Consider the following 19628-nt stretch of genomic DNA (forward strand, 5'->3'; position numbering starts at 1 on the left):
AACTCTTGATGGCATCAGATTTCTTCGATATTAAATAGATTAGAACAGTTCAGCCATAGTTCAGTACGGTGGATGACATTATAGCACACATCTTGTCAAACCTTCAAAGGCTAATATCTTCGCTCGCAATAGAGTAATTTGAATGAAATTTTCACATTATTCATTTTACGTTATCTATTTTCAAACTATTATAGCAAGAATGGCTAGATATCCAAGTCAACCTACATGTATATACATGTATTTCCTACTGTTCTGCACCGACTGGGCTAATGAAGACAGGAATACACCATACAGTGTGCTATGGGGGAAATTTTGACAGGACAGAGGTGCTAGGACCTACTCTTGTTTGATTTCTGGCTGCCAAGGGATCTTTTACATGCACACCAAAGTGTACACAGGACCTCGTTTTTTTGTCCCACTCGAAAAAAAAGACTCGGTCCTTGTCAGGCCCTCCCCTTGTCAGTGGTGCAGAACAGAGGGCCTGACAACGACAGCTGTCTAGTCGTTTGGATGGAACAAAAAACCGATGACCTGTGTATACATTGTCATGCACGTAAAAGATCCCTTGGCCGTTGGAATTCGATATAAGAGTGGATCATAGTGCCACTACCCGGGCAAAATTTCACTCATAGCACACTGTATGCAGCATATGCCCGTGTTCATTAGCCCTGTTAGGAGCAGAACAGTAGGACTTTAAAACCCATTTCATTTCATTTCGCTTTAATGACTGAGCCACTGCGACTCTCACTACATGTATATATACATATTTTGTGAGTGTAAAATACATATCGTCTAGATTATTAGAATATTGATTTCTCGGGTATAACTGTAGTTTAACTTAATTTGCATATTTATGTCCATGGTTTAATTCTATCAAGCCGTGAAATGTGGATCATATCATCTCTTTTTACACGGAATAATTATTATTCCTACTTTATAACCATTCTGTATCAAGTTAAAACGTAAAAATGTAGGATTAGTATCGACCATGAAACCATGGTGGCTCAGTGATTAAGGTGCTGGCTCACTAACAAGGAGGTTATGGGTTCAACCCCGGTGTGGATCGAGAAAGTTTCTCAGGCGAAGTTTCCCTTTGTCAGTGGTGCCGGATGGGAAACCTGACAAGGAACAGTGTCTAGTCCTTTGGGTGGGATGAAATGTCGAAGTCCTGTTTACACGTTGGCGTGCACTTTAAAGAATCCTTAACAGTTGGAATTTGATGAAGTGTAGGAGAAAATACCACAGTGCGGGCAAAATTCTCCTCACATCATGGCGTATACCCATCTTCATTAGTATCAAAAAGTAGGATGTTAAACCTCATTTCACATTTCATTTCACATTTCATTTCACATTTCATTTCACATTTCATTTCATTTCACATTTCATTTCACATTTTTTCATTTTACATTTCGTTTCACATTTCATTTCACATTTCATTTTTTTAGTATCAAAAAGTAGGATGTTAAAACCTCATTTCATTTCATTTCATTTCATTTCACATTTCACATTTCATTTCATTTCATTTCATTTCACATTTCATTTCATTTCACATTTCATTTCATTTCACATTTCATTTCATTTCACATTTCATATTTAATTTCATTTCACATTTCATATTTCATTTCATGTGTCATTTCATTTTATCATCCATATTTATGTGCTTGTTTATTAAAAAGAATAAAGTTGTTTTAACAGAGAAAGTAACTCAAACAAGCTTGTAATACATGTAGTATTATCTCATTACCTGCCATTATACCTGTGATATCAGTACTATTTTAATATCAAACACTAATTGGCACCTGTCACCCTTCTGACCTCCAATATCTAAATAAAGGTGTGAACGGACATCTTGTGAGTATATAATTATGGAAATGACCAGTATTACCTGTCTGTAATGGTCATTGAAATCAGTTGACATGTCAATAATAGGATTAGACCAAACCAATGTCAATTTTTGTTCGGAGGTGTTGGATGGCTGAATGGTTAGCGCGACAGCGTGTGCATGCTGAATCATTAGGTCTGTCATTTGAGACAACTGGCGTGGTTTCAATTTCCCGGTTGTACGTGACAAGGAGTAGGGTCGCCTGTCCAACCTTGTCGGTTTTCTCTGGGTCCTCCAGTTTCCTTCCACTGCTAAAGACCCCTACACCGAAGCGAATTATCGAAATAAAATTGAACCATATGGTAGTTCCGATATGACCTGGTTTGTGTCGAGTGGACATTAAACCCCATTTCTCTCTCTTTTCTCCCTGAAATCTTTCAAAGGGCCACTCTTTAACCTGATTGAATCTTAGCCATTGATATTTCAATTTTGTTTTCTTAATTAAATGTAAACTAAACATACATTATGCAAGAGCTAAATCTGCCTATTGCAGGTCTTTCATTAGGCCTTAAATGTTTTCTAAAGTATTAATTAGACATTAATTAACTGATCCAGGCCTTAATCAACTCTCGATGTCATCAGATTTCTCCGATATTAAATAGGTTAGAATGGTTCAGCGATACTTTGATTTAATCAAATATGGAGGACCGAGACTTAGCTTCGATCAACCAGTACGGTGGTTGAAATTATTGCACACATCTGTCAAACCTTCAAAGGCTAATATCTTCGCTTGCAATAGAGTAATTTGAATGAAATTTTCAAATTATTCATTTTACATCATCTACTTTCAAACTATTATAGCAAGAATGGCTAGTTCTTTATCTAAATCTTACATAATGTATCTTAATCAATTTTAGTACATTTCAATGTGGATTAAAGAGGCATTATAGGGGATTAGATAAAGAGTTGACATTTCTCACTATAATAGTTAAAAAATACATAACGTAAATAGATTATGCTGAAAATTTCAGTCAAATTACTCAGCTCTGAACCGAATTTTAGGCTAGCCTAGATCATCATTACTAAAGTTGGTACGATAAAAAAACAAAACAAAGTCTCGATTATACATTTTTACCTTTAATTATTTTTTAAAAAATGTATTCCAATCTGCTTAATATCGCATGCTAGCCATGGCATTGAGAGTTGATTATGGTCTGAATAAGTTAATTAATGTCTTATTAATATTAATAATTTAGATAACGTTTCAGGCCTAAAAAAAGACATACAATAGGCAGATTTAGTTCTTGCATAATGTATATGTAAGTTGTGAAAATTTGTTATATTTTCCGAAAAATTGAAATGACGTACAGAGGTTTGATCCAATCACATATATTTTTAATTTATTTCATTTCTCTCGACACATGTTTCATTATAAATAATAAATAGGCCTTCTCAATCAGCTTAATATAATCGTTTATTTAATGGTTCTCTCAATTCATATCAACTACTAACTTATTTATTTGTTGAAGATGGATTTTGTTTTAGCGTGTTGTGAGAGGAAATATATCAATAATTAAATATAATCACATAGATAAGTGCTTTAGTTCTTTGAGCAAATTCCAAATTTACGAAATGATTTAACGTCTACTTATGTATGTGTAGTGAGCTATGAGGAAAATTTTGTTAGAAAGCAGTGTTCTTGTCTACTCTCCTATACATTCAAACGGCCATTTTATGTACGTGTTGCAGTTGCAGGCCTGGAAATAACGGTTTTAGTGTGTGCGCACTGTATCACAAAGTCTGTCATTGAATCAACTGCCGTGGTTTCGATTTCCCGGTTGTACGTGACAAGGAGTAGAGTCGCCTGTCTAACCTCGTGGGTTTTCTCCAGGTCCTCCGGTTTCCTCCTACTGCTAAAGACCCCTATGCGCTAGCGAATTATTGAAATAAAATTGAACCATATGTTAGTCCCAAAATGACCTAGTTTGTGTCGAGTGGATGTTAAAACCCATCTCTCTCACTCTTGCTCTCTCTCGCTCTCTCTCTCGCTCTCTCAATGTGATTCAAAGTACAACATGACTTGTTTAAAAGATATGCTTTGCTGCAACTAATGGAGTGTTCAAAATTAGCATTTTACATCAAAGACATGCATCATATAGTCTCTCATTAAACTGGTATTCAATCCCTAATTTACTCGGCTTTGATGTACTAACATCAAGTCTCGCAGGTGTATAGAAATAACCAGTTATTATAATGTACATGTAGCTAAGATCATAATGTCTCCCATGTGTATAGAAACAATCAGTATTATAATGTAGCTAGGATCATCAAGTACACAATGGAGTTCATAGTGTACCTAATGAACTCTGATACAGGTAGATGGAAACACAGCTCTCGTCTAATTCCTTGTTAATTAACACTAATTATATATTGCCATTGATTAATTTGGGTTTGACACACCTGGAATGCCGGCCCCGGGGTTGAATTCTGTGGAAAAGGTTCCAGTTGTACAGACAGATTATTTCGTACCAGAATAGTTAAACGGTTAATCCCAGTAACACAGATGGTGAGATATATCAACTGTTGCTGTATTTTAAATGACGATATATTTATAACCAGTAACTCAGATGGTCGGATATATCAACTGTTACTGTATTTTAAATGACAATATATTTATAACCAGATTAACGTCATGTATGCTGAATTGGAAACAGGTAATGAAAAATAAAATATATATAATAATAATAATAGTGTGACGAACTTAGTGCATGAGTACGGAAGTTACAACATATAAATTTAAATTAAATTTAAAGAAACATCAGTCCGACAATGGTTCAATTCCATTCAGTATTTATAAAGATCTGATAAATTGAAAATTTGTCAGTATTCGGCATTCACTATGAGTTCCCCTGAAATCTTTTGATGGGCCACTCTTTAATCTGATTGAATCTCAGCCATTGATATTTCAATTTTGTTTTCTTAATTAAATGTTAACCTAATCATTTTGAGTACATTTGGCGTGGATTAACCCGTTAAGTGCGTAGGTCGTTATATAACGTCCTGGACAACTGCCACTCACTGTGTGTAGGGCGTAATATAACGCCTTGGAGGTATTTTCCCCAACCTATTCTTAGAACATAGTACATAGTTCTTCGTCACTTCGTCAAATTAATTACACAATAGGGGGTAGTTAATGTTTTAAAAACGTCATGCTTAATGGGTTAAAGGAGAATTATGGTAGATTAAAGATACGTTAGTTAAGAGCTAAATATGCCTATTGCAAGTCTTTCTGTAGGCTTCAAATGTTATATCAACATCAACGCTGATTGATTAATCAATGTCTGATGTCATAGGGTCAAAAGCTGCTTGTATGACCTCTGACGCCTCCTTCCACTGCAACCGGTAAGAGCTTCACGTAGTAGAGGTTTTCGAAAGTATAAAAAAACGAAATGAAATATAGATTTGTATTTTAATCAGATTTGGTTTGTGTGGTCCTCCTCCTGTGATTATTTGTATATCATTCTGTTATCTATCTATAAGATTATTATGAAGTTTATCAGGATGAGAAATATAATAATATTTAAATGAGATTCTAACTGTCTATAAAGAGATTATAAAGTTTGTCAAGTATTAAACATAGATTATATTTACAGGTATATCTAACTGTCTATGTGTAAATAGAAACACAGATATGTCAATATATCAATATTTTAATGATATGTTTAATCTGACAGATACAGGTCTTAATACTGATCAACCATGATGACCGACGGTGGGGGGGGGGGGGTCAAGACACATTGACCACAAAATATCTCACATCTTATTACAAATTAGCTAGACTATCACTGTAACCCAGGTATCATTTAATCTTGTGTATCTAGCTCTAATTTCTTTCACATTGGTTTAATATCAAATCTTTGTTTAAAAATTTGTAAAAACTGTTTAAAATCACCATAAATCGTTTAATTTGTACTTCTGTCGAATTCCAACTGTCAAGGGATCTTTTACATGCACGCCAATGTGTACACAGGACCTCGGTTTTTCGTCCCATCCGTCTTGCATCACTGACAAGGGGGAACCGCGCCGGAAAATCTAGATGAACTTTCTCGGCCAATGCAGGGATCAAACACCCGACCTCCTGGCTAGCGAGCCAGCGGCTTACCCACTTAGCCACCATGATTCCCTAGCTGCTCTATTGTTTTAAGAATTTTTGTTAATGGGGAGCCACGGTAGCTAAGTGAGTAAGACGCTGGCCTGGAGGTCGTGGGTTCGCTGCTGGTATTGACTGAGAAGATCCATCAGGATTTTCCTGCGTGATTTCCCCTTTCAATGATGCAGGACGGAGGGCCTGACAAGGACAGCTGTCTAGTTGTTTGGATGGCATGAAAAACTTTATTTTGCACACTGAAGGAACCATAATATTCCACTGATGACATACTTATTATTTTTAACTTGCAACTGCATTCTATCTTATTTTGTGTGTAATTATGGTGTTCTTCCTATATTCTACTTGTATAATGTATATGTTTTGTAGTTTGGGAGTGACTTATCAAACTTTCCACTTTAAAATGCTATTACATTTCAAATGATTTTGAATTTATCCTAATATAACATGTATATATGTCTTTGTAGCTTAGGAGAGACCTATGGAAGATTAGTTTTTTGGGGGTTTTTTTTGCAAACTAAATACATTGCCTCATTAAATAAAGTTTTTATTATTATGATTATTATTATTATTGTGTCCTGCACCACAGACAAGGGGAAACCAATGCTAGAAAATCCCCATGATCAATTCGAGAAATAGTTGAGTGGAATAGAGAGAAATACAACATACTGCATACATTAATAACAGATTTATTAGTTTCCTTTTATCTGGCAGTGAGCAATAAAAGACTAATTAACCAGACACTTTGTTGATCAAGTAGTCCTGATCATCAAGATGTTTATATTATGATAGTAATGTGATATGTTAGTAGAAGGATGTAGCTTGTTAACATGTGATTAGTTGGGGTTCATTGATACACGTCTTTAATTGACTGGAACTGTTACTTTAACTGTTTTAATTCTACTGTTGTTATTCTTGTAATCTGGATACTCCTTTCCATGACTTATAGCTTTTAACCCCTTGATTGACTAGAGTTTTGAGAGTAACTTATCCTGGCCAGAAAGATTGGACAGGGTTCATTGATACACGTCTTTAATAGACTGGAACTGTTACTTTTACTGTTTTCATTCTACTGTTGTTATTTTTGTAATCTGGACACTCCTTCCCATGACTTATAGCTTTTAACCCCATGATTGACTAGAGTTTTCAGAATAATCCATCCAGGGCCCTTATTCACGAAAACTTAAACTAAGAAAAAATCAAAATTTTAAGAAATACTGCAACTTCATTGGATATATGCAAATTGATTTTACTGGTCAGCCAATCGAATTGCAGTATTTCTTAAAATTTCGATTTTATCTTAGTTTAAGTTTTCGTGAATAAGGGCCCTATCTAGAAAGACTGGTGGAGAATTTTATAAGAATTTCACATCATCTGATAGGAAAATGAATTTTTTTAAAGTGGCTATAAGTTGTATGTAAATCAGAATAATTTGTTGTCGTTGATCAGCTTTAATCATAATATTACACTCATATTATATACAAGAAACAATAGTATGGCATAATATACAAAGTCACTTTTGAACAAAATATACAACCGGATATATACAACAATAGGGGGGGTGGATGGCTGAATGGTTAGCGTGCGCGCGCTGTATCATAAAGTCTGTCTGGCAAGAAGTAGGGTCGCCTGTCCAACCTCGTGGGTTTTCTCCGGGTCCTCTGGTTTCCACCCACTGCTAAAGACCCCTACGCGCAAGCGAATTATGTAAATAAAATTAAACCATATGTTAGTCCCGAAATGACCTAGTTTGTGTCGAGTGGACGTTAAACCCCATTTCTCTCTCTCTCATATACATCAATAACAACAGTATTAATTAGTAACTATAACATTTTACTAGTACATGCCCTTTAAAATATACCGGATTACTTTTTTATTTTTTTTAATTTTTTTTTTTAATTTTAATGTGACAGACATGATAAATAATACTGTAGGAGATTAAACTCAAGTCAATGCTCAAGTCGAGGCACGTGTTTCTAAAATAGCAAATTAACCGTTAACTTTGAAAATGTAAATAATTAGATATTAACACTCAAGGAAATGTAAATATTTAAAAATCCTATAATATAAAATAAATTGTATATTGCATTGTTTATAGTTTCATGCATAAATGAATGTATTTATATTTTTTCTAAATAAACTTGGGTTTTTTTTTTCAAAAATAATAAAAAAAATTCTTATTTTTTAATATTTCTATTATAGATACATTGGGTAAAGAGCTGACATAGTTCTGACTATCATAGTTAAAAAAATAGATAATGAAAAGAGAATATGCTGAAATTGTTATACTCTGAACCCAGATATTAGCGATTCAATTTAAGGCTAGCCTCGATCGTCGTTACTATTGTTGTTATGATAATAAACACAGTCTTGTTCATTAAACACAAGACATATTCAAATATCGTAGGCATCTAATTGAATCGAGAGTTGATTATGGTGTGGACCAGTTAATTAATGTCTAATTAATAATTTAGATAACATTTCAGGCCAAAAGAAAGACCTGCAATAGGCAGATTTAGCTCTTGCATAATGTATGTTTAATTAAAATGAGCATTATAAATCAGAAATAATTAAAATACATCCCACTCTATCAATTGATCAGGTTGGGCTAAATTAAATGTGGGGGGATTGGATGGCTGAATGGTTAGCACGTGCTGAATTGTTAGCACGTGCTAACTGTATCATACAGTCTGTCATTGAGTCAACTGGTGGGGTTTCGATTTCCCGGTTGTACATGACAAGGAGTAGGGTCACCTGTCCAACTTCGTAGGTTTTCTCCGGGTCCTCCGGTTTCCTCTCACTGCTAAAGACCCCTACACGTAAGCGAATTATTGAAATAAAATTGAACCATATGTTAGTCCCAAAATGACCTAGTTTGTGTCGAGTGGACATTAAACCCCATTTCTCTCTCTCTCTCTAAATTATAGCCACCATTTTGGTTCACACGACATTATATTGAAATGTAAACACGAGCTGGAATTAATAATTGACTGAAGGTTAATGTTGAGATTCATCTGTTGATGGAATGTAACAAATCCAAGAAACAGGGGAACGAAAATTCCTAATTTTACGTAAAATTAATTTCACCTGCTGATTGTTTACATGATGGACAGGTAAACAAGGTAGGAATGTCCAGGTGGGTGGTCAGTGTAGGAATATAGACAACTTGATTCTCGCTCTATACATACACTGAATGTTCCAACCATTCATCACACACACAAGATTTTTGACGAAGGACAGAGTTTAGATATTCCTAGAAAGTTATCCCAATTATGAATTGCTTGGTGACTACTGTAACATGGATATATTTTCTCCAGAAAATAGTGTTTATCTTAAGGTAATTGCTAATACATTGTAGGCTAATTATTGGATGTCTGTATGAATCTATTTCAGTAAGTAACGCTTTATCTTACCTTGCTTTAGGGGTCAAGGCGGTCGGATGGTCATGAAGGTGAGGGGGGGGGCCATAGTGAAGTAAAATTTACCATGTGTTAGTCCAGAAATAACCTAGTTTGGGTTGGGTGGATGTTAAACCCCATTTCTATCTTTGTGGCCCAGTGATGTAATGCTTGCACTTTAGATCAAATGTTTGTGATTTGGATTCCAGACTCCCCTCTCTCTCTCTCTCTCTCTCTCTCTCTCTCTCTCTCTCTCAATTTAAATTGCCAAGATAGGACTGAATGAATGAAATAAGAGAAGAAGAATTGAAGCATGTAAGGAGATATTTGTAGAGTAAACGGTAACCTGGTTTGTATTAAGGACGAGGTATTAACCATGTTGACTGTCCACTGTTAGTTAGTACACAAACAGATTACTTCAACTCGTAATTATCTCCGAGATTGGATTAACAAACTCCTTCAAATATTGAACCACGATACTCCCGGTAAATGCTTCATGAAGAGATTAGGAACCTCTGTAGGGATATTTACTGTGGGAAACCAGAGAAATTAGTTTTACTTTCATGATAAACTCAGTAAACCTTTCCACATCTAATCCGTTAATTTGTAAATTGAACCACTATTACTTATAGATAAGTATTTAAATAAATGTTCTATGTCAGAGAAATCTGAAATTTTGTGTTCTATATCTGTGAAATATTTTTTTAAAAAAAAATATCCGAGATTTTATGTTTTTATGTGGTAAAATGGAAGATAAAGTTTAATAGGTTAATTAAAAGCTACTTGAAAAAATGTTTTAGGTCAGTAAAAAAATTGAAAAAAAAAATGCCTGATATTTTTAGGAGGTTAAAAAGATAATGTTTAATAGATTTAATGGAAGTTATTTTAAAAAATGTTGTAGGTCAGTAAAAAAAGATATGTGGGAAATTTGAGGTTAAATGAAAAGTTAAGATATCAGGTTTTTTGGTTGTTTTTTGTGAGTTAATCATATAGTTTATCTTATACAGGTAATGTGGTAATTAAAACAGTTTTAATTAGTATTTACCTGAAGATGATCTATTCATGTATGTGTACTAATTGATACAGAAAATTACACAGGTGTTGAAAAAAGATTAATTAACTGACAGATTTAACAAATTATTTTCTTATACATGTTGATTATCATCCACATGATGTAAAAACATCTATAAATATGGACAAAACAAATACTGGTACATGTACATGAGATTCTCAGTAACTGGGGATCACGTGGCTAAGTGGGTAAGACGCTAGTTCACTAGCCTGGAGGTCGGGTGTTCGATCCCTGCATTGGCCGAGAAAGTTCATCCAGATTTTCCGGCGTGGTTCTCCCTTGTCAGTGATGCAGGACGGAGGGGCTGGCAAGGAAAGCTGTCTAGTCTTTCGGATGGGACGAAAAACCGAGGTCCCGTGTACACATTGGCGTGCACGTAAAAGATCCCTTGGCAGTTGGAATTCGATATAAGAGTAGGCCGTAGTGCCGCTGTCCGGGCAAAATTTCCCTCATAGCACACTGTATGGCGTATGCCCGTCTTCATTAGCCCAGGTTAGGAGCAGAACAGTAGGACGTTAAACCCCATTTCATTTCATTTCATTTCTCAGTAACTAGTGAGAAATAGGTGATGACTAACACATCAGATAGGCATTGATACTAAAATCTGAGATCTGAAGTGATAAACTCCGAACAAAAAAAATACATGAGATTCTCAGTAACTAGTGAGAAATAGGTGAAATCTGTAATGGTGATGACTAACACATCAGATCTGAAGTGATACCAAAATGGGAGATCTGCATTGATACCGAAATGGGAGATCTACTGTGATACCATAATGGGAAATCTTCAGTGATACAAAAATGGGAAATCTTCAGTGATACCGAAATGTGAGATCTGCAGTAATACCAATTTACAGTTAACACTAAAAATACATAATCTTTTAGAGGCATTTATTACTAAAAATACAGTTAAATTTTTATTTTTTTTATGTGAAAAAAGCACTTCAACTTATATTTTAATTAATGGGGTAAAACAACCAAAAATTGTCTCATTTTTCGGGAAAAAATATCTTCGTAATTTTTATTTTTTATGTGAAAAAAGCACTTCAACTTATATTTTAATTAATGGGGTAAAACAACCGAAAATTGTCTCATTTTTGAAAAAAAAATATCTTTGCTACTTAAACCAGCTGACCAAATTGTGAAGTATAAGCCCTGATTTAAACCATAAACTTTCCACTGTAAATCTTGTTTATTGCTGTTTGCATAGTCATTTAATTACGATATCATTCTTCCGTCTGGATAATAACAAGAAAATGGTGGCTGATTTATTACATTTTATTTGATTTAAAGAGAAACACGTGAAGAATTAGTGACGCGTAAAATGATTTCTTACTCGATTAGTAAACTAGATGTACTTTGAAACGTAGTCATTATAGATCCTAATTACATCTCGCTCTCATCTCCTCTCAACTAGATTAAAAACATCGGGAAAAGTTAACAGGCCCATGAAATAAACATCAAGCGGAATACAGTAAATAGTTTTGACCACTGGCCAGACAACAGATAAATAATGAATTCCAATGATCAAGGTGTTGACCAGGTGGACTAGACTCTTCGCAGGAGAGAGGTTAAAGTTAAAACTAAAAAATGACAGCAGTTTTCCTGCCCACCTTGATTGACAGATCAAAGCAGGTGGACTGACAGTTATTTATCCTAGTTTTGTTGTTGAATTCATTCCTACATAGAAATATCACTGTTTGTCGACTGGTCCATGTTTTTATTGACGTTCTTGAGTTTGTCTTGTTGGGGTAAAAATATGAAAAGTTGAACCTGTCTTTATAAGCATCATTGATCTTTAGAAGTAGATGCATCTTGGCTTTTGTTAAAGTCTGAGATTGGAATACCAGGAATTACACAGCGAGTGGAATTAACTTTTAGTGCATGTTTTCTTTGTGTAGAGAAACGTCAAGCTGTGATTCTCTGGAGGGGTGTGGAATGCTTCCTGTACTGCTGTAAAATTTATTCTACTTCAAAATCCAACAAAGAAACATCATGTGTTTGGTGTAGATGAAAATGAATGAAAAAAAATATTGGTGAACTTTGATGAAAGTTGGAATGGAGTTAGTTTAAAGTTTGTTTTTGGCGTTGCCAAGATTTGTCACAGTTATCCAGTTTGAGTTATGTGAGTTTAGTTACGTGAACTAATAATTCTGTTGTTGCAGTTTGACTTGGTTATCCAGTTTGACCGTAGTTTACGTAAAGTGAATAATTCCGTTGTTGGTGTTTGACTTGGTTATCCAGTTGACTGTGGAATGGAGCTAACTTTCTGTTATTAGCGTTGCTGCGGTTTGACTAGGTTATCCGTAGTTTACATCAAGTGAATAAATCCGTTATTGCAGTTTGACTTGGTTATCCAGTTTGACCGTAGTTTACATAAAGTGAATAATTCTGTTGTTAAAATTTTACTTGGTATTCAAGTTATACTGTAGTTTAAATAATTCCATTGTTGCAGTTTGACTTGGTTATCCAGTTTTTAGTTTATGTAAACTAGCGTTGCTGCGATTTGACTAGATTATCCAGTTTATTGTGAAATATAGCTAACTTTTTGATATTAGCGTTGCTACGATTTGACTAGGTTATCCAGTTTATTCATAGTTTAGTTCCTCAATCGCATATAATTCACAAAGTTTAACAAATGGATGATGATTGGACATTTATGTATTTTTTTACTGTAAACTATGATTAATATTATAACTTCGTTACCCAAAGTAATTTAACGCAACACTAGTTTACTGGTTTCAATTATCTGGGAAACACGCACATTATTTTCATGACTTACTGGACACGTAAATCATTTCACTTGAGTTTCAGGCAGATTGTTTCATTGCTTCGAAGAGCACCATTGAAAGATTTGGTAATTCAGGATCCTTTTTTGAGTCGTGAATGACGACTGCCGTCACTTCAACGAGGAAAAATACATGTGGAAAAAGTATTTAGTGTTAAATGATTTGGATGATTCTACAAAGAGGATGTAACTTCCTTCCTTCCTACTCAACATCTGAAGGAAATCTATTTTGGAATATTCCTCTCGGTTTCGAGGTACAAGTCCGTTTCTAACCAGTATATGAGATTCTGAAAGACTATTGGAATAATTTGATTCAAGTATAAATTGTGATTGTAGTCACGTTTGATTAGTCTAACAAATTAATTGAATAACTTGGTTTGAATATTCTCGTTAACGAAATGTAAAGAGTATGTGTGTAGCAAGATTGGGCAGTGGTTAACGAAATATAGCGAAATTAAGCAATGGTTGATGAAATATAGTGATATCTTGTATTGAGCAATGGTTAATGAGATATAGTGAGATATATATCACGAAAAAATTGAGCAGTGGTAAATAAAATATAGCGAGATCGTCTATTGAGCAAAAGTTAATGAGATACACTGATACATGTATCTTGTATTGAGTGGTGATTAATGAAATATAGCAGGATCTTGTGTTGAGCAGTGGTTAATGAGACATAGGGATATCTTGTATAAAGCAGTAGTTAACAAAATATAGCGAGATTTGTATTTAGCTGTGGCTAATAAAATATAACAAGATATTGTATGAAGCAGTGGTTAAAGGGACAATAACACTCTTGCTGGCTTGAAAGCTCCAGAAAATGAATAATATCTCTATCTAAGTACTAGATGTTTAAGTGTCCTACCTGTTGTGTAAATTATCCATTACATCCTATTTTACTTGTCCAGAGGGTTCGAAAATATTTTTAAATCGAAGTTTCATTTGAAAAGGTTTACGTTAGACGTTTCAAACCATTATGTTGAATTTTTCAAAATTTTTAAATAAGGTGTGTTAAGATGAAATTTGTATCATCAATTAATTGAAATATTCTAAAATAGTACAATTTGTTGACCAGAATAAAGATTGGGACATATTATTCAGTTACAACAAGAGTGGTATTGAGCCTTTAATGAGACATACAAGAGCTTGCATTTAGCCGTGGCTAATAAAAGATAACAAGATATTGTATGAAGCAATGGTGAATGAGATGTTGTATTGAAGAGTTTAACTATGATGTAACATTATGTAATATTTAGACTGGTCAAGTGGATGGTAATTACTACCACATCTTGATCTACTAGACACGGAGATATAATTCTACATAATCCTAGAATCTGGACATTTAGTATTACACAGTATCTATCAATATTATACAGTTAGTATTACCGTATCTTTCAATATTATATATACTATAATTATTAGTTATTTTATCAGTATATCAAATTGATTCAGGTGGGAGAACTAGGTGAATTAATGGGATATAGGCCTAGTGTCTCAATCATCAGAAAGACAGAGTTCATTTTTTACAGGAAAGATACTGTTTGAAAAGTTGTCTTGTTTTGTTGGATTTTTGTTTAACTACATCAAGTTGATTCAGGTGGGAATACTAGGTGAATTCACAGGATATAGGCCTGGTGTCTTGATCATCATCAAGACAGAATTCATTTTCTTTTGACAGTTTTTACAGGAAAGATACTGTTTGAAAAGTTTTCTTGTGTTGTTGGATTTTTGTTTAATTTCTTTGTATGTAACTATATTGGGTGTCTGGATCATCATCAAGACAGAATTCATTTTGACAGTTTTTACAGAGTTGTTTTGTTAAACATTTGTTTAATTTCTTCGTATGTAACTGCCGTATATGAGTTGTGTTTATATACAAGTTGAAAATATTAATTTATTAATCAGCCTTATTTGTCAGTCAGTATTGTGTCGCTTTTCTGGATTTCTGGGAAACACTTTAAGTATTGTGGAAGGAAAACAGATTTGGAATTAGAAATATCTTATTTTAGAGACAGGCAGGCAATTAAAATGAAAATGGATTCTAGTTTTAAAATGTGACTTCTGTATCGTGGAAGGTATTCAAATTTAGAATTAGAAATATATTTTAAAAACAAGCAACAAATAAAATAAAAAGGATCTTAAAACTTCGTTTTAAAATGTGACTGCTGTGTTGTGGAAGGTATTCAAATTTAGAATTAGAAATATCACATTTTAAAAACAGGCAACTATTAAAATGAAATAGATCTTGGTTAAAAAAAGTGATATATTTATTAAAATGAAATAGATCTTGGTTAAAAAAAGTGATATATTTATTAAAGTGGTGGTTTTATTGAAATGTATAACGGAAGTAGGATGAACCAAGTCCAGATGGTTTAAATTCGTTGACGTCTGTTAGCTGCTCTTTCTACTGGCTGTGTTTTGAATAAATGAACATAATTAACTGAATCTTGGTGATATTAAACAGGAATTCCTGCAGACGGGTAACTAAAAGAATAAAACCAGACGGATATAGTGTACTTGGAATGCGGAGGTAGAACAAATGGACGCAGCTTTATGGGTTATTTCTGGTAGAAATCTGGGATGTGATGGTATTTGAAATACGATGTCAGGATTACTGTTAAGTGATTGGTGGTATCAGTTATCATTGTTGATGGGTCTTTTGGTTCGTTAGGACTACAGCAACTTTCAGGGATTATAAAAAACTATTTTCAGAGCACAGGAAGGTCGACACAGTTCAGATAACAAATTTCAAGGATTATAAAAAAAACTATTTTCAGCGGTTGAAAGAGCATATACACATTTCAGACGTTACAATTACCTGGCGTAAATCAGGAAAGAACTAATTGTGTGATATCACGTCAGTTGGTGTCTGTTGATCGTAGATAAAACCAACTAAATTTTGGTTTTGCGCTTCGCTTCGTGAATTCTTGTGAATTTATACAAAGTAGAAGTTGTTTTGTTTAAGTTAATCGTTGTTGATAAATCTGACGGACAGATTTTAAAACAGACTTGAAGTGTTTGGATCTGATAAAATTAAGAAGTTTTATTTAATGAGCTGTTTGTAAAAGCCGACAGTCTCGGATGGAATAAAATTAAGAAGCTTTATTTTATGAGCTGTTTTAAAGTCAACATTCTCTGTCTACCTATATAAGCGTTACTAAGCAAGTTTATTGTGAGATGGATGACTGGCGATGATTTAATATAACCTATAACTTTCACGGTTGCCCGATTCTTGTGTTCGCTGATTTAAGAGATATTAAAATGGTGCACGCCTGCAGGTGTTCTGCTAATCAACACATCATTGAATCGTAAATTTAGAATTAAGAAGGACAACTAGAATTTAATGAGTTAAGTTATGAGGAATGATAGGATATCACCTTAGCAGACTTTAAGCCTCAAATACGATGAATGGTATAACAATGGCAGAAATAAACAAAGGTGGGTTACGCTTAAAATTTGTTGATATTTACTTTCAGCCCTAAATTGCCCTTTAATGACGTTTTATACGGGTTTTATTTAACGTCACAGATTGTCATTTTTCGTGGTTTAATTCACACGAAAATGTCCTTAATGGGGCATTATGGAAGATTAGATAAAGAGCTTCTCACTATAATAGTTACAAAATAGATAACTTTAAGTGAATATGCTGACAATTTTAGTCAAATTGCTCCACTCTGAACCGAGATATTAGCAATTTTAGGCCTAGCCTCAATCATCATTACTAAAGACGGTACAATAAAAAACAAAGTCTTGCTTATCCATTTTGATGTTAAATCATCCATCACAAAATGTATTCAAATCCAGTAAATATGGCAGGCTAGCAGAAATTGCAGGTCTTTTTTTTGGCCTGAAATGTTATATAAACTATTAATTAGACATTAATTAACTTATCAAACTGAAATGTTATATACATTATTAGACATTAATTAACTTATCCAGACCATAATCAACTCTTGATACCATTGCTAGTCTTCAATATTTAGTGGAATTGAATACATTTCGTGGTCGATGAAAATAAAGACTTAAAATCTCTCAAATGACGTTCAATGGCTTTAAAACATTCATTTATACAGGTTTCGTGCATGCAGGGAATATTGCTGTACCATGAGTTATGTATTATGCAGTTTGAACTTTCACTTGAATTTCTGAATATGACTCCATTTATATTAACCTGTATGCTCCTTCAGTAAAACTTCTAAGAAAGAAGGCATTAAGAAGAAAGCCTTGTCTCTCGTCTATTGTTAGAAATGTCAATATTGATAACTCTTATAAATTAACCATGAATATTCTATGCATCTTTCTAAATATCGTGTCTGAGGAGAATAAATCTTTAAAATTAAAAGTTTCTGATTGTCTGGATGAAAACCATTAGTATTTAACCTTGCTCCTTTGTGAATTCCAACAAAACAATACAAAAAACACAAAAACTTTTACAACAAAAGCATTGTACAAATTTTTTGAGTTGAAGTGAAAATGCGAAGTTATTTAGAATTCATTAGGCACTGTTGACATATCACAGCTTAAAGCCTTGATTTAGAATTGACTCCGAGGAGCAAGAAATGCTGACACATTTTTTTTTTTTTTTTTAAAAAAACGATTTTCTTGCTGGACAAGCAACTGACCTTTTGGCCATGAAAAATGTTTTGATTTGAATTTGGTGTTTGTATTTAATCTCCTAATGTGTGGATGAATTGACTCATGTCTTTGGATGGTGAATTATCAAAGAAAAAGAAGAATGTTTGAAGTTTTTCTTCAAATTAATAATTCAACATTGTGTAACATATTTTAAAATTACACAGTTAACATCTTGTTAGAGGGGGTTGGGTGGTCTAGTGGTTTAACACATGCCAGTGAAATTACAAGGTCTGTTATTGAGTCAAGTGGCATTCTTTCGATTCCCTGCTTGTATATGACAATGAGTAGGGTCGCCTGGGTTTTCTCCTGGTCCTCCGGCTTCCTCCCACTGCTAAAAGACCCCTACACGCAAGCGAATTATTGAAATAAGATTGAACCGTGTTAGTCCCGAAATGACCTAGTTTGAGTCACGTGAACTTAAACCTCTCTCTCTCTCTCTCTCTCTCTCTCTTGAGAAGGTGCCCCTATATCCAAGCCACATACTCTCACACCAGGGATCAAAACAAGGACCGCAAGCTAAAGGTGACCTACCAGCCAGAGCTCGGACCGCGACACCCTAAACCACTAGGTCCTCTCAAGATATGTGATTTGATTCTTTTCTGTTTTGCTTAAAGCTGCTGATCATTTGAGGGATTTCTAATCCTTGCAATCTACAATATTGTATCTTTAAAAGGTTTTCGGCGTGGTTCCTCCTTGTCAGTGATGCAGGGCGGAGAGCCTGACAAGGCCGCTGTCTAGTCATTCGGATGGTACGAAAAACCGAGGTCCCCTGTACACATTGGCATGCACGTAAACAATCCCTTGACAGAGGGAATTAGATATGAGTAGGTCATAGCGCCGCAGTCCGGGCAAAATTTCCCTCATAGCACACTGTATGGCGTATGCCCGTCTTCATTAGCCCAGTCGGAGTTGAACAGTAGGACGTTAAACCCCATTTCATTTCATTTCAACTTTAAAAGGAATATGAGTCAAAAATTGGTTCAATTCCATTCAATATTTACAAAGATATGTGGAATTGAAAATTTTGTATCTTCTGCAGACAAAATAAACAAACCAATGCCACCTATAAGTGTTGGGCAAAATCTTTTGATGGGCCTCTTTTAACATGTGACGTCACATCACGGGGCATCAATCATTGGCTCAATGGCGTGTGTATTGTTTACATAAGATTTGATTGGTCCTGGCAGAATGGTTCCTTTTACTCATTTTACTTACCCATTACACTAAAAGGAAATATTTTTTACCTGCATATACTTCAAACACCTTTATTTATTTTTCCAATACTTAAAAAAAATGTTTTAGAATTTAATTTGTTGGAGAAAAAAAAATTAAAATTTGGGGCTCATTAAGCTGCATCGATGTCATCCTTATCAGTGATTGTAGCGGCCTATCGATTATTCACTGCTGATCAGTATGTCAGAAGGGAAAAGAATGAAGTTTTTGTTCAGTGAAAGTAAAAAAAAAAAATAACTTAGCACTTTGGTAATAAATTCATTCAATGGGTTTGGCTCCTATTTAAACATCTCAACTTAATCTAGGTTAACAGAAGTCAGAGATGTCATTCCAGACAAATTCTCTTTTTAAATTAGAAAGGTTTTAATAGGAAGCCATTTAAGACATATGGTTTTATCAGGTGTAAGAAAAGAAAGTTTGTGGTGTTTTTATAACTGATCAGTCAATACAATAGATTCACACATCCTCACAGTCTCACCAATTAAACTGTAGTTAAAGCATTTAAAACCCTCATTG

General features: G+C 34.2%; 1 protein-coding gene across 3 annotated transcripts in view; it reads left to right on the plus strand.

The window, feature by feature from the left end:
* Positions 1 to 19628, plus strand: part of LOC126826992 (kazrin) — a 112183-nt gene that overhangs the window by 41364 nt on the left and 51191 nt on the right. The window contains exon 1 of one of the 3 annotated variants that reach the window (XM_050556147.2): positions 16289 to 16682. The exons of the other annotated variants lie outside the window; for them this stretch is intronic. Coding sequence (XP_050412104.1) covers positions 16649 to 16682 — 34 coding nt within the window. The 5' untranslated portion in view covers positions 16289 to 16648. Of the gene's footprint in view, positions 1 to 16288; positions 16683 to 19628 lie in introns of those variants that run through there. 3 annotated transcript variants of the gene reach the window in all.

This window comes from Patella vulgata, chromosome 7 (assembly GCF_932274485.2).
Source record: "Patella vulgata chromosome 7, xgPatVulg1.2, whole genome shotgun sequence".
In the NCBI taxonomy this organism is placed as follows: domain Eukaryota; kingdom Metazoa; phylum Mollusca; class Gastropoda; family Patellidae; genus Patella; species Patella vulgata.